Source organism: Malania oleifera, chromosome 7 (assembly GCF_029873635.1).
Source record: "Malania oleifera isolate guangnan ecotype guangnan chromosome 7, ASM2987363v1, whole genome shotgun sequence".
NCBI lineage: Eukaryota > Viridiplantae > Streptophyta > Magnoliopsida > Santalales > Ximeniaceae > Malania > Malania oleifera.
Window position 1 is genome coordinate 7,168,748 of NC_080423.1, and position 17,085 is coordinate 7,185,832.

Below are 17,085 nucleotides of genomic sequence, written 5' to 3' on the forward strand. Positions count from 1 at the left end.
TTCAACAAAGCCTGCAGAGCAGGTGGCCATCCATCTCCAGTGTCAAAGATGGTGGTTGGTTGTTGCGGCTGTCTGCGGCTCCATACCTGCAGAATTCAACAATCTCCCACTTGGAGGCGGAGACAGCATCTCAACCAGTGTATATGCAAATGTTGTGCTCATGTCTGTCTTCAATCATGAAGACCAACTGAAGTTGAGCATAACTTCAGTTTCTCTGTAGTTACCACCTTTGTCAACATGTCAGCTGGATTTCTGCTGCCTTGAATCTTTTCAAGTGCCAGTACTCCATCCTCTAATAGAGATCTGATGAAGTGATAACGCAATCAGATATGTTTGGTTCTGGAATGAAATGCTGAGTTCTTTGCCAGATGTATCGCACTCTGACTGTCGCTGTACAAAACATTCCTCTCCTGCTTCAACCCAAGCTCTGTCAACAAACCCTGAAGCCAAATCATCTCTTTGCTAGCTTCTTTCACTGCTACGTACTCAGCTTCTGTAGTGGATAGGGCAACAATCTTTTGTATCTGCGACATCCAACTAACAGCTGTTGTGCCAACAGTGAAAATGTATCCGGTGGTGCTCCTGCGGTGATCAATTTCACCAGCAAAATCGGCATCTACATATCCTTTGACTTTTAAGTCTCCTTTGCCGAAACATAAGCATTTATCAATAGTGCCTTTGAGGTACCTGAAGATCCATTTCACTACTTCCCAATGAGTCTTCCCTGGATTAGACATGAATCTACTGACTGCTCCCACTGCTTGGCCAATGTCCGGTCTCGTACAAACCATAGCGTACATGAGACTTCCAATGGCTGAGGCGTAAGGTACCTTAGCCATGAAGTCCTTCTCTTCATCAGTCTGGGGAACCTGATCCTTGGAGAGGCGAAAGTGTCCTGCCAAAGGTGTATTTACTGCTTTGGCGTTGCTCATGTTAAACCTCTGTAGAACACGGCCAATGTACTTCGACTGAGATAGCTGCAATGTTCCCTGTCGCTTATCTCTGGAGATTCGCATCCCAAGTATCTGCTTCGCTGAGCCTAAGTCCTTCATGTCAAATTCCATTGACAATTGCTGCTTCAATTTCCTGATCTCTTCTATATCTGGTCCTGCGATCAACATGTCATCCACATATAACAACAGAATGATATAGCTAGACTGATACCTCTTGAAGTAGCAGCAATGGTCGGCGTTACACTTTGTCAAATCATTCCTGTGCATAAAGCCGTCAAATTTCCGGTACCATTGTCTGGGAGCTTGTTTGAGACCGTACAAGCTCTTCTTTAACCTGCACACCAAATTCTCTTTTCCTTTCTCTGAGAATCCTTCTGGTTGATGCATGTAGATTTCCTCTTCAAGATCACCGTGAAGAAACGCCGTCTTCACATCTAACTGCTCAAGATGTAAGCCCTCCGAGGCAACAATACTCAGAACAGATCTGATGGTTGTCAACTTCACAACTGGTGCAAAAATGTCGGTGTAGTCAATTCCTTCCTTTTGCTCGAAGCCTTTAACTACCAACCGAGCCTTGTATCTCCTGGAGCCGTCATGCTCCTCTTTGATTCTGTACACCCACTTGTTGTGAAGGGCTTTCTTACCTTTGGGCAACTCAGCTAGTTCCCACGTTCTGTTGGAGGTGAGGGACTTCATCTCGTCCTTCATTGCAAGCTCCCACTTGCTCGCATCTCCTGCCTGACATGCTTCATCATAGCATTCGGGCTCTCCTCCATCTGTAAGAAGTAAATAATTTATATACCTTCTGTTTGGTATATGAGGCCGAGTAGATCTCCTAAGCTCCGGAGCTGGAGTAGGAGGCGGTGGTGCGACGATCTGCTCCACTGGTTCCTCCACCTGAGGATTCTCGGCATTTTGCTGTTGTGTCCCGACACACTCTGGGACATCATCCATATCTGCATAGGTTGGTTCTCTCTGAACTGGTTCGGTGGATTCAGCTGTGTGCCTATCTTTGTTCATCACTTTTTCATCAAAAATCACATCTCTACTTCTGATCACCTTTTTTTTTTCATCATCCCAAATGCGGTATCCAAATTCATCTCCACCATAACCGATGAAAGTGCATTTCCGGGATTTCGGATCTAGCTTATCCCTAACATGATCATTGATATGTACGTATGCAACACAACCGAAAACTTTCAAATGTGAAAGTCTTACCTCTTTGTTACTCCAAACTTCTTCTGGTAGGCAATAGGCCAATGGTACTGAAGGGCTTCTATTAATCAAATAAGCTGCTGTGTTGACTGCATGTGCCCAAAACATCTTTAGCAAGCCTGATTGCATACGCATGCTTCTGGCTTTTTCTGTCAACGTTCTGTTCATCCGCTCGGCTACGCCGTTGTGTTGAGGCGTACCTGGCACAGTCCTTTCCATTCTGATGCCGTGCTCATAGCAGAATTTCTTGAACTCGGTGTCAACATATTCTCCACCATTATCAGTTCTCAGCCTTTTGATTTTCAAACCAGTTTCGTTTTCTACCATTGCTTTCCAATTTTTAAAAGCATCAAAAACATCAGATTTATACTTCAGGAAGTAAACCCATACCTTCCATGAATGATCATCGATAAACGTGACAAAGTAATGCTTTCCTCCTGTAGACGAAACTGTTGTTGGTCCCCATACATCTGAATGGACTAGCTCAAGTCTCTCCTTCTTTGGGGTACTGAGGTTTGTCTGGAAACTGACTCTCTTCTATTTTCCAAATATGCAACCCTCACATGTGTCAATCTTCACTGACTGTAAATCACTCAACTTACCCTTTGAGTGTATTACCCTGAGTCCCTTCTCACTCAGGTGTCCGAGTCGTTGATGCCATAGGTTGCTATCATCATTTCCTGTAGCAACTGTAATAGACATACATGTATCATGAGTTACATAAAGAGTACCACTTTTCTTACCTTGAGCAATTGTCAATGCACCCTTCGAAATCTTCCATTCATCACCAATGAAAGATGTGTTATAACCTTCATCTGCCAATTGACCGACTGAGATCAAATTCTTCCTCGGGTCTGGAATATGTCTGACATCCTTCAGCTTCTATACTGACCCGTTCATTTTGATCTTCACTCTCCCCTTACCGGCAATGTCGCAAGGTTGATCGTTGCCCAGATATACTTTACCGAAATTACCTGATGTATACTCCTCTAGGCAATCTCTGCTGCAAGTGGCATGGAATGAAGCTCCAGAGTCTAACACCCAAGACTCCTTTTTGCTCTCCAAAGAGCAGATCAACAAATCATCGTTCTCGGAAGCAATATTTGCTTCTGTCTTTGCCCTCGTATCTTTCTTCTGACTTCTACACTGGTTCTTGTAATGACCAGTCTTTCCACAGTTCCAGCACTCAATAACTTTTCTGCTCTAAGAACCTGTGTCCTGAGTACCTCTGGAATCTCTGGATTTGGACCTCCTAGTCCTGGATCTGCCACGATTGTTAGATCGTCCATGCCCGCTTCCCTTTCCTCGGCTTTCCACATTCAAAGCTGAACTCGAAGTGGAGGCATTGTTCGACTACATTCTGATCTCCTCTGTCAAAATCATGCTGATAACCTCGTCGTATTTCAGCTTCGATTTTCCTGCAGAGCTACTGATCGCAGTTACAATACCTTTCCAACTCTCAGGCAGCTGGCTGAGAATTAATAGGGCACGGATTTCACTGTCAAAGGTAATCCCGACCGAGGCGAGTTGATCCGACAACTCGTTGAAATTATTCAAGTGTCTGTTGAAGCTTTCACCTGCAGACATGCTCATGGTAAACAGTCTCTTCATTAGATGTACCTTATTTGCGGCTGATGGCTGCTTATACATGTTCGATAGCGCATCCATAAGGGACTTGGTGGTTGTCAAGTGCTTGATGTTGAAGGCAACAGACTTTGCCAACATCATCCTCACAACTCCGAGGGCTTTTCGGTCAAGCAACTCCCACTCGCTCTCCTTCATGGAATCCGGCTTCTCCATCAGTGGTAAGTGCAACTTCTTACCAAACAAGAAATCCTCGATCTGCATTTTCCAGAAACCGAAGTTCGTACCGTCAAACATCTCGATGTGAGAGCTTTTCTGGTTCGACATCTCGATTCACTGATCTAGAGACGGAATTAGCTCAATCGGACAGCACGGTTGGATCCGAAACGGTCGAAAACCCTAGAAATGGCTTAAGCCTCGGTCAACCCTGCTGACGTGGCACTGTGGGACCCACTGCTGACGTGGCACTGTGGGCCCAACTGCTGACGTGGCACTGTGGGGTCCGCTGCTGACGTGGCACTGGGACCCACTGCTGACTTGGCGCTGACGTGGCGTGGGCCCCGGGGGCTGACGTGGCGGCTTACTTGGCGCCACGTGGCTCTGACGTGGCAGCTGACTGGCGCTGACGTGGCGGGATCTGGCTGACGCGGCGCTGACGTGGACGCTGACGTCAGCGTCTTCAATCTTCTGCTGGTCGCCGGACGTTCACCGGTGCGTGGGGGCACGTGAGGACCACTCCCGGCGTGCTACCGGCGCGTGGAGGCGCGTGAGGGCGTGTGGGAATGTCCTTTGGACGTTGTGGGCGCGTGCGGCTTCGTCTGAGCTCTATTTGAGCTCCGGTTACTGCCGTTGGCTTCGTCTCGGCGAGAGGAGTTCGATGGTAGCCTCAAAATTAAATTTTGAGCTACTGGACAGGGGCTCAAAATCCGGGATTTTTTCTCGATCTAGCGATTTTACTCCGACCAAAGCTCTGATACCAATTGTTGGGAAATAAATAGACCTGGAGCAACAATCACAAACACGAAGAAAAGAAACACACACAATGAACACCGGATTTACGTGGTTCGGTCTAAACTGACCTACGTCCACGGGAGCACACCACTGCACTATAATCTGGGAGAAATAATACACGGAGGAGCCACTGCTCAACTCTCTCTCACTATCACACCTCTCTGCTTTTCTGCTCTCTGCACTCTGCAATACACACACTCTCACTTCACGCAGCTCACAAAAATTCACACATCTCACAACTCACAGCACATATATATATATACATGAGAGGGAGTAAAAAATCAAATATGGTGGCTAGCAAATTCAACAAAGCCTGCAGAGCAGGTGGCCATCCATCTCCAGTGTCAAAGATGGTGGTTGGTTGTTGCGGCTGTCTGCGGCTCCATACCTGCAGAATTCAACAGTGTCGATGAACAGAGGGCCCAACTTGACGGTGGATATGTTTTTCTCGCCGCAGAGATACCAGGAGGAGACAGAGTCTTCCCAATCGTCGTAGATCTCGGAATACTTTTCGATGACGTAAGAAGGTGCGTGGGTGGTGTCAGGCATTAAGGCATTGAGGAAGACGGTGACGGCGATCTTGTTCGGATAGGCGTCCATGGCGATAGCGGCGTTGATGCCGCCCATGTTGTCCCCGACGAGTACCACCTTCTCGTCTTCGGGGAGGGCCTCAAAGAAGCTCAGCAACGGTTGTGTATACTGATCGGCAGAGCAAATGGCCTCGATGGGCTGGATGTCGACTCCGGAGGCCGACATGTCCATGGTGGTTACCTTGTGGCCGGCGGCCTCCAGCATGGGTCGGAGCTTGAACCAAATCCAGGCTCCGTGGGCAGCTCCATGCACCAGTACGAAGTGCTTTCCGGTGCTGTTGCTTTTCTCCCCCTGCACAGACCTAGGAAATTCAGGTTGAGAAAAGACATACATTTTTTGAGAATCGAAATATAGTGAAACATTAGTTGACACGTCCCGTATGCATCTGTGAAACATGTCATAAATTTAAACAAAATTTACTATGAGCCAAGTCGTATTGTACTGGAAGCAACTAAGTATGAAAATTTCAAATTTATAAATTCATGTCCAAGTTTATAATTAAATGGAATCCAATTTGAGGGTTTGAAATTTCATAGACAGGATTTTATACATCTTCTCGTTACAGCTAAATTCACTATGTGCATGCTATGTATACGCACGGTATGATTTAAATAGAATTAGCCATGCGTGCTATAAACATGAAGCTTGCCGGCAGGCCGATGCACGTATTCGTGCAGCATATTTATGAGCTAAAACCGAGGTATATACGTACATGGCCACCATCGTTGAGGCGAATGGTTGCTCGGCAGGCATTGCAGAAGAGCACGGAGGAAAGGCAGAGGAGCCCTACAATCTTCACCACAACACTCATCTTCTTCTTCATCCCCATTTTCCTTTATTCTTGTTTCTGTAAATATGCAGACAGATATATAGAGCAACTCTGGTTGAGGAGGCTGATGCTCAATGCTGGGCTATTTATAGATCCATGGAAGGGGGAGGGGCATGGGTATTTGGCCTGGTATAGCTTCACCATGTTAAAGTTATATACATTAAAGATAAATACATTGTCCCACGAACTAAAAGCTTAAGTTTTTAGATAAAGTGAAATCAAATATGGTATCGGAGCTCGTATTTATTGTGTGTTTATCTCTACACGAGTCGGGAGAGTGTTAAAGCTTATACATTGTTGACTCACAACCTAAAAGTTTAAACTTTTAGATAAAGTAGTAATCTAGCACACCTCATCCCCATTGTAGTTCGTGCCTGTTGTGAAACTTGAGATTGTTCCACCTAACTTTATCACAGTTACAATTGTACAGGTAAATAGAGAGTGAATAATTGTGCAAAATTATACCAGGTAAATTCCCAAGGAAGTGGGGGGTCACAATGAACCGCTTAAATCCCTCTTTCCTAGACAGAATTTTCCTTAGACATGTAATTAACACAATATATTACTACAACTATACCCGACAAAAGTTAACTACTGAATAGATAAAAGGAAGAACACTAGAATTAATGAGGTTCAGCTAATTGTGCCTACGTCCTTGGACACTATCAATCAATATTTCTCTATTGTAGAAATATTACAAAATGAGAGAGAGAAGAGAGAATGTGCCTAAGAGAGAAGTAGGCAATTTTGGGGATGAGAATACAAATGGAGGTGATGGGTTTATATAGGTTAGGAAAAACCACTATTACAACCACTAATCACCTATCTTTGAAAAATAGCCCACCATTGAAGACTTCAATGGCAATGGTAGGCTTCTAGAATGAGCCATAATTCAACAAATCTCCACCTTGGCGAAATTCCATCTCTTAACATCTCTCATAGATTCCATAATGTCTACAAACGCGCTTGTAGCGCAAATATATCAATTTTCAACAATGTTGATCAAGTTCAAGCAATGTTGAAACTTGATCACACTCACCACTTTTGTCATCATATCAGCAAGATTCTCAGTGGTTCGAATCTTCTGGATTACTACTCCACCTTCTTCCAGAATTTCTCGAACAAAGTGATATCGAACGTCGATGTGCTTTGTCCGTGAATGGTAGACTTGGTTCTTTGCTAGATGGATAGCACTTTGGCTATCACAATGCACCTTGATGTGCTTATGTTCAATTCCCAAATCTTTCATCAATCCTTGAAGCCAAATTGCCTCCTTCACAGCCTCTGTGACTGCCATATACTCTGCCTCTGTAGTGGACAAAGCAACTGTTGACTGTAAGGTAGACCTCCAACTAACTGGCGCTTTCGCAAGAGTAAAAACATAGCCAGTAGTTGACCGACGCTTATCTAAATCACCAGCGTAGTTGGAATCACAGTATCCAACAATACTATGATCACCTTGCTTATCCTGCTCAAATATTAGTCCAACATCTACCGTATACAAAATGTATCATAGAATCCATTTCACAGCTTGCCAATGTTCCTTTCCAGGATCATGCATATACCTGCTCACAACTCCAACGGCTTGTGAAATATCGGGCCGTGTACACACCATGGCATACATCAAGCTACCAACAGCACTTGAATATGGTACTTTTGACATGTATTCTCGTTCTGCTTCAGTTTTTGGAGACATAGATGTATTCAGCTTGAAATGAGGAGCAAGCGGAGTACTAACAGGTTTTGACTTCTCATCCATACCAAAACGCTTCAGTTTTTTCCTCAAATATTGTTTTTGAGTCAAACAAAGCCTCCCCAATTTCCTTTCTCTTCTTATCTCCATACCGAGAATTTTCTTTGCTTCGCCTAGATCTTTCATCTCAAACTCCCTATTCAACCGAACCTTTAGTTTGTCAATTTCTGTCTGACTCTTGGAGGCTATCAATATATCATCAACATAAAGAAGAAGATATATGAAAGATCTATCTTGTAACTTGAAAAAATACACACAGTGATCATATTTGCTTCTTCTGTATTTTTGCCCCATCATAAACTTGTCAAATCGTTTGTACCACTGCCTTGGGGATTGCTTTAATCCATACAACGATTTTTCAAGTTTGCACACCATATTTTCTTTTCCAGCAACTTTGAAACCTCCTGGATGAGTCATGTAGATTTCCTCTTCCAAGTCTCCATGTAAAAATGCAGTTTTTACATCTAATTGTACTAGTTCCATATCCAATTTTGCTACCAAAGCCAATAAGATTCTAATGGAGGAATGTTTTACTACTGGAGAAAATACTTCATTGTAATCAATTCCCTCTGTTTGTGCATAGCCTTTAGCCACCAACCTTGCTTTGTAGCGAACACTATTCTTGTCAGGAAATCCATCTTTCTTTGTATATACCCATTTACACCCAATTGCCTTCTTTCCCTTCGGAAGACTAACAAGCTTCCATGTTCGATTCTTATGAAGGGACTACATTTCTTCATTCATGGCTTCCCTCCACTTTTCTTCTTCCGAACTTTGGATTGCTTCATTGTAGGTAATAGGAGTATCATCGTTTGCAATTGGAGATGCGTAAGCCACCATGTCAACAAAGCGAGCAGGCTTTCTAATTTTTCTCTTTGGCTTACTCAATGCAATAGATTCATGTTGCTGTGGAGGTTCTTGGGTTGAAACCTCTTCTACAGGCGACTCTTCTTCTACCATAGGAGAGTCTTCATTTTCTAGGTAAACAATTCTTCTATCAAACTCCACCTATTTTGGAGCACCATCTTTTTGCTCAACACTTTCTGTTGTCACCTTTCTTAAAAAAGTAGATTCATTAAAGGTAACATCCCTGCTGAAGATTATTTTCTTTGTTTCTGGACACCAAAGACGATATCCCTTTACTCCAGAGGTGATTCCCATAAAGATTGCTTTCTTAGCCCTCGGATCCAGCTTTGATTCCTTGACATGATAATAGGCAGTGGAACCAAATACATGTAAGGAATCATAATCTGTAACAGGCATTCCAAACCATTTCTCCAATGGTGTTTTACCACAAATAGCAGTAGATGGTAGGCGGTTGATGAGGTGGCAGGCATATGTCACAGCCTCAGCCCAAAATTCTCTACCCAACCCAGCATTGGATAACATACACCGAACCTTCTCCAACAATGTTCGATTCATACGTTCTGCCACTCCATTCTGTTGTGGTGTACTTCTCACTGTGAAGTGTCGTATAATACCTTCATCTTCGCAGACTTCAAGAAATGGATCACTTCTATATTCTCCACCATTATCTGTACGGAGGCACTTGATCCTTCTGCTTATTTGAGTTTCCACCATATTTTTCCATTTGAGGAAGACTCCAAACACTTCATCCTTAGTTTTCATAGTATACACCCATACTCTTCGAGAAAAATCGTCAACAAAGGTCACATAGTAGTGTTTTCCTCCCAGTGAAGTTGTCTTGGAAGGTCCCCACACATCAGAGTGAACATAATCCAAAATACCCTTGGTATTATGGATTGCAGTACCAAATTTCACTCTTGTTTGCTTCCCTTTGATGCAATGTTCACAGAAATCTAGCTTGCAGGTCTTTGCTCCCTTTAATAATCCTTGATTTGTAAGAAGTCCCAAGGATTTTTCACCTGCATGCCCCAAGCGTATATGCCATAACCTAGTTGCTTCTATTTCTTTATCATCAGAAGAAACTGTTGCTGCCGTCCCAATAACTGTACGACCTTGATAGTGATACAAGTTATTGTTCTTCCGAATTCCCTTGATTACCACAAGTGCACCAGAGATGATCTTCATGACTCCATTTTCTGCTGTTACTTTGAATCCCTTTGATTCTAGGGTTCCCATAGAAATAAGATTCTTCATCAAACTTGGTACATATCTAACGTCTGTCAATATTTTGATTGATCCATCTTGATTCCTCAAGCGGATTGAACCAATCCCATGTGTGGTAAGAGGGATATCATTTGCTGTGTAGACGACTCCACCTTCTAGTTCTTTAAAATCAAAGAACCAATCCCGATTGGGACACATATGATGGCTACACCCAGAATCTAGTAGCCATATACATGAAGAACTAGTTGATGGCGTAGCAGCAAGCGAAAGATCTGAGCTTCCATCTTCGTACTCAGCCACATTTGAGATGGCCTTTCCTTTATCAGGTTTGCCTTTATTCTTTAGCTTCGGACAGTCTTTCTTCCAGTGCCCCTTTTCCCGATAAAAGGCACATTCATCTTTGTTTGGTCTGGACCTTGACTTGGATCTCTCTTTCTTTCTACTATTCTGGCTTTGTGAATGGCCTCGAACTACTAGAGCCTCGTTGGCTCCACTTGTGCTTTCAAACTTGTCCTTCTTCCTCAATTCATAGCTATACAAAGCAGCACAAACCTCGCCAAGAGACACTTTATCCTTTCCATGGAGTAGAGTAGTTTCAAGAAACTCAAACTCCTCAGGAAGGGATCCCAACAACATCAAAGCCAAGTCTTCATCTTTAAAAGTCTCATCCAGATTAACTAGATCAGTAACCAACCTATTAAAGTTGGTGATATGATCATTCATAGTGGTACCTGAGACATAAGTGAAGCGAAATAGTCTCTTCTTCATATGGAGTTTGTTCTAAGAGCTTTTCTTCAAAAATTTCTCCTCCAGTGCCTTCCACAACTTGTTTGCAGAAGTTTCCTTACAGAATGCATACTTCTGTTCTCTTGAAAGACACGATCGAATTGTACCACATGCTAACCGATTGATGGTCCCCCATTCTTTCTTCTCAATATCTTCTGGTTTCTCTTCTTCAATGGCAATGTCTAGACCTTGCTGAAAGAGAGCGTCTAGAACCTCACTTTGCCACATCCCAAAATGACCAGTGCCGTCAAAAATCTCCACTGCAAATCTGGCATTTGTCACAGTAGTTCTTGCCAAAATAGACGAGTTTGATGTGGATGCTTTTGCACTATCTGCCATAAATGCTATTCAATAGTTGCCGATGCGGAATGCCAATAGCCCAAGGAAAACTTTTCTGATGTGGAAGATCAGACTAAGCTGCAACCACAGAGCATACTAAGAATAACCTTGGCTCTAATACCAATTGTTGTGAAACTAGAGATTGTTCCACCTAACTTTATCACAGTTACAATTGTACAGGTAAATAGAGAATGAATAATTGTGCAAAATTACACCAGGTAAATTCCCAGGGAAGTGGGGGGTCACAACAGACCGCTTAAATCTCTCTTTCCTAGACAGAATTTTCCTTAGACATGTAATTAATACAATATATTACTACAACTATACCCGACAAAAGTTAACTACTGAATAGATAAAAGGAAGAACACCAGAATTAACGAGGTTCGGCTAATTGTGCCTACGTCCTCGGACACTATCAATCAATATTTCTCTATTGTAGAAATATTACAAAATGAGAGAGAGAAGAGAGAATGTGCCTGAGAGAGAAGTAGGCAATTTTGGGGATGAGAATACAAATGGAGGTGATGGGTTTATATAGGTTAGGAAAAACCACTATTACAACCACTAATCACCTACCTTTGAAAAATAGCCCACCATTGAAGACTTCAATGGCAATGGTAGGCTTCTAGAATGAGCCATAATTCAACAATGCCTTCCCTGGACCTTGCATACATACGAGTTTTGTGCATCGAGTTGCATTTTTTATTTTTTTTACTACTCCTAATAATAATAATAATAATAATAATAATAATAATAATAATAATAATAATAATAATAATAATAATAAATTAAAAGACACTAACATCTCCTTAGGCTTAATGAAAAATATGAATTGATTATAAAGTTTTAAAAATCTTAGAAACCTCCCCTTAAGTTTGTAGAAAAAAACACATAACTCTTTTAAAGTTTAAAAATTGTAAACCTCTCTTATGGTTAGTCAAAAAGACATTAGAAGATGGTTGGGTTTGAAAAGGGAAATGTCAACAATTAAAGTTGCAGTGAAATGGCTTTGTAAAGAAGAAAAAGGGAAGAATTTTCTGGTTGCAGGAAGGAGAATTGGTCTTGCTGCCTCTGTGTATTTCCTGTGCCACTTCAGAAACAAAGCTAGATTTGAGGGACACTACATTTCCTCTCCTAAAATGATTAATGTAATACAAAAATTCACATACATGAGGGTCTTTGAAAAATTTAATTTGTATTCCATTGATTAGCTTCTCTCAGGTTATCTAGATTATTGGAGTATTGATAGGTATCTGATTGGCTTTTTATAGCCCCTGGGTATGTCCAGGTCTGAATTATTTCTTTGATTTTAATTGGATGAGGAATAAAATTCCAAACAACCTGGGGATGCCTAGAGTACTTGTAATTATGCATTTTGTTATGCATTTTGATCAATATACATTTACCTTTTGATCAAAAAAAAGACATTCAAAACCTCCACTTATATTTTAGTAAAAAGATAAAATTAGTGAGCAATATAATTAAATATCACAAAAGTTAAATGTCCAAAAATGTGTGACATTTTTGAAATCTCGAGAGAGGTTAATGTTTTTTTTTTTCCTCGTCAAAATAACGTCAATAGAGATTTGTGAAATTTTTTAAAATATCATGAGAATCTTTTTACTAAGTCTCAAAAGATGTAAATGGCTTTTGTCCTAATAATAATGTCACTATTTTGTTCTTACATAATAAATATTTTTTTATTTGAAATGCAAGAATATTAATTATTGAAGCATACAAAGAGTATAAAAATAAAAAGGAAAATCAACAACATAGTAAAGAGAAACATAAGAAAAAGAAGATAAAAAAAATAAGCTTTGAAAGGAAAAAATTTAAATTCTTAAATTAAACAAGTACAAGAAAATAAATGTCTTAAAAATTTTTATAAATAAAATATGATTTTCTAAGGTGTTGATTCGAATGCGGAGCGGAAACACACATAACTCGAATAAAATCAAACAATAAGACTACACGACACAAGAAATTACGTGGTTCGACGATTTGCCTATGTTCACGAGAGCAAGCGACTAATTTTCACTATCAAATTCGTCAAGAATAGATCAAGGGTTACAAATATAGTTTATATATCTAACCCTATACGCACAGAAGACTTAAAATGCATCTAAAACACTTTTATAACAATTCCCTGAGGAAAATACTCCGAACAACCCAATTTATTGATCTTCTAGATTCAAATTCTATGATCTAGTTACTCTCCGTTAATGTAACACCTATTTCTCCCCTTCCAAACCTTCCAACAAATAGGGGCAAGAATTGAATACTACACTTTCGATCTTTAATCTTTAATATATTTTAAATGTCAACTGCGCAAAAGATAATAATAATAATAATAATAATAATAATAATAATAGAAGTTGGAGTAACCCAATAAAAGTTGTAGAAATTCAAAAAAAAATTAAGTTCAAGACTCGATAGTTAACGAATAATGTATAAATAAATATTTTAAAGATTCCTAATCACTCTTGCTGAGGAAATGTCGATTGGGTATTTGTCAACTTTTCTTTTGTGCAAATCACATGTGAAAATTCTCCACCCACAAACTATTGGGAGGGAAAATATATATGAAGGGCTGATAAAATATCAAATTTGTTTGTAAGAAAAATGTCATTACAAATTTGAATGACAACATTGAAGTTTGTTGGATAGAAAAATCATTAGAGAAACAAACTTTGAAACTCTTATCTGCGAAGATAATACAATATAAAACATAATCTCTATTAGCATCAATTTGCTTCGATTCTAATAATAATAATTGTGATGGTGATGATGATGATGATGATGATGATGATGATGATGGTGGTGGTGGTGGTGGTGGTGGTGGTGGTGGCGGCGGTGGTGGCGGTGATGGGTTTGAAAGTAATGGTGTGAATCAGATATTTGGGGTATGAATGGATGAGGAAAAAGATACATGTAAGCCCCAATTATGCATATACATGCATGCAAGTATAAAACATTTAATTTGTATTTATTTTCTCACTAATAAAATTGTTGGTGGGTTCAACAAGCTAGAAAATTTTATATGCTTCTGAACTATTGACATTATATTTTTAATGATAATTTTGTTCCGCTCACAGACTGACACATGAACTTTGAATCCATATTATTTTAGGAAAAATTAAAAAATTAAATATGAACCCAATTAAATAATCCATTTGATCCATAATTGGTGGGTTCAACAGTTTCTTTCTGGGCGGCCTCTTCACCCCGCCGCATGCCCCGTCGCCTGCAGCTTTTCTAGTTTCTTCTTTCCCATCTTTTTCTTCCTCTCTTTCTCGGCCTTTTTCTTCTTCTTTTCTTCTTCTTTTGGAAAGGGTCCAACTTTGTTTAAAGGTTTGTCCATTTGATAGCTAGAAATAGTTGTCATTTAAATTTTTAAATGATTTTAAATTTATATTGTAATTGGGAGTGTAAATACCCCATTTATCCCAAACTTATATAGCGGAATTTATTTTCTAAAATCTAATTTTAGTACTCATTTGTGTTGAGAATTAACAACAAATTCTCAAAACATGTAAGAAACAAAATAGAAAAAGAATACACATCAAAGAAAAAAAAAATCAATCACACGCACAAGACAATATATACGTGGTTCGGCCATTTTGCCTATGTCCACGAAATTATAAGGATTTCACTATTATCAGAAAAAAAAAAAAATACAGAGAGTGCGGCGATACAATACTCTCTCTCTTGCTCTCTCGCGAAGTATGATGGTTGATCAACCCTAATCACTATAATGGCGATTTTGTGCACGGCAATGGGCTACAAAAATAGGCCTAAAAAATTTTTTCCGGGGGCATTGTGTTGGGCTTTTGTGGAGCCTAATTGCGATCAATCTGGATGATGATAACCCGACTTTTCTTTAATGAGAGATTTCTATCCTAAGGTTTAATCCATGAAGCGAAGGATTGGGTCTGTTTTGTAGCCCATTTAGAACCCTGTGTGCAACATATAAAATGATTGTTTTTTGGTGATAAGAAAAAGTGGTCACACTTCGTGAGAGAGAGAGAGAGAGAGCATTGTACAGTCGCACTCTCTGTATTTTTCTTCCTGATAATAGTGAAATCCCTGCAACTCCGTGGAGTAGGCAAAATTGTCGAATCACGTAAATACTATCTTGTGCGTGTGATTGATTTTTCTTTGGTGTGTATTCTTTCTCTATTTTGTTTCTCTTAGGTTTCGAGAATTTTTTGTTAATTCCCAATACGTTGCCCTCGGACCCCCACGAGTACAGCTTAGGCCGCTTAGTCCATGAGTGTTGCGTCTTGGGCCTAACAGCCCAAGCCTTCGCTACATGAACTAAGCCTTAAGATAGAAATTTCTCATTAAGAAATTAAGGTCAAGTCATCATCCAGATCAAATGCAACTAGGCTCCACAAAACCCAAAAAATCTCTCACTTGGAAACTAGTTGAAACACCAATATCAATCGCAATCCTCTAAAGGAACAATCCCTCATCCCTGCAACTCATTCTCCTATCCTCAAGCTAGAAGACCAACTGAAGCTGCACACAGCCTCAGCTTCTCAATAGTGACACCCTTAGTCAACATGTCTACTAGGTTCTTAGATCCACAGATCTTCTCAAGTACTACTTTTGTATATGCTTCGACTTTGAATGAAATGCCGAATTTTTAGTAAGAAAAATTGCACTTTGACTGTCACTGTGTAGAATGCATATCTTCTGCTTCTTACCTAATTCGTCTAAGAAACCATGTAGCCAAATCATCTCCTTTCCAGTTTCAGTTGTTGCAACATACTCAACTTCTGTAGTAGATAAAGTAACAATCTTTTGTAGATTTGAAGCCCAAGATATAGTTGTACCACCTAGAGTAAATACAAACCCCTTAGTACTCTTTCTACTATCATTATCACCAGCAAAATCAGCGTCTACATAACCCTGCAATTTCAAACTTGCACCCCTGAAGCAAAGACATGTATTTGATGAACCCCTTAGATATCTCAAAATCCACTTGACTGCCTCCCAATGCTGCTTTCCTGGCCTACTCATGAATCTACTCACAACTCTCATTGCATGTGCAAAGTTTGGCCTTGTACACACCATGTCATACATCAGGCTACCAATAGCTAAAGCATAGGGTACCTTCCTCATATGGTCCCTTTCTTCTTCTGTCTTTGGTGACTATTCTTTGCTTGGTTTGAAATGACTACCCAAGGGTGCCCTCACTGGTTTGGCTTCATTCATGTTAAACCTGTTAAGAATTTTATTCACATACTCTGATTGTTGTCGCGGCATCTCAGAGCGCGTGTGCCCCGGGGTCGGCGAAATAAAAAATCTTGTATTTAAATTTTCAGAAAAAAAACAGGAATGGAGTCTCCATTAACCTTTTAGTGTGGTTAGAATATTTAATTACTACCCCGTTAAGGATAGAATTGGTCTGCGTTACCAAAGCTGGGATCGGGAGTTCGGTTACACGAGAGGATGGTACGAGCACCTCCTACGCGTCCGTTCTTATAAACGATACCTAATTAATTATGAAATTATCCCTAAGTAAATTTGAAAAGTCTTTTAGGTTACTCCTTTTTGTGAATTTACAAATACACATACAAAATAAACAAATTATACAAAAATATATGCAATACATATATATATATATATATATATATATATATATATATATATTCCCTCTGAACCGAGGTACATGAAGCTTAACAAGCTTGCACCCTTTATATTGCAATCATAGGGACAAAAATCAAGAAAATATTTTAAGAAAATACACTCCCAAATTTTGAAATTGTTTAGAATTTTTTTATAGGAAAATACTAGTATGGAAGGTTTTAATATATATTAATAGGATAATAACTTAAGATATTAAACTATCACAATGCATATAATAATAATAATAATAATAATAATAATAATAATAATAATAATAATAACGCATATTTACTAAAATA

The 17,085-nt window shown here is 39.9% G+C and overlaps 1 protein-coding gene across 1 annotated transcript; it reads right to left on the minus strand.

The window, feature by feature from the left end:
* Positions 1-5,066: 5,066 nt before the first annotated feature.
* Positions 5,067-6,183, minus strand: LOC131160111 ((S)-hydroxynitrile lyase-like). The gene is made up of 2 exons (XM_058115453.1): positions 6,067-6,183; positions 5,067-5,645 (listed from the first exon to the last, which is right to left on the minus strand). The coding sequence occupies exons 1-2, from the start codon at positions 6,181-6,183 to the stop codon at positions 5,067-5,069; spliced, it is 696 nt and encodes a 231-aa protein (XP_057971436.1).
* Between the last annotated feature and the right edge of the window lie 10,902 nt (positions 6,184-17,085).

Excerpts from the sequence above, each read along its gene's own strand:
- LOC131160111 (XM_058115453.1), bottom strand. The coding sequence starts at position 6,183 with ATGGGGATGAAGAAGAAGATGAGTGTTGTGGTGAAGATTGTAGGGCTC. Across the intron at positions 5,646-6,066 it reads GCCTCAACGATGGTGGCCAT|GGGGAGAAAAGCAACAGCAC; the intron begins GTACGTATATAC and ends AGGTCTGTGCAG.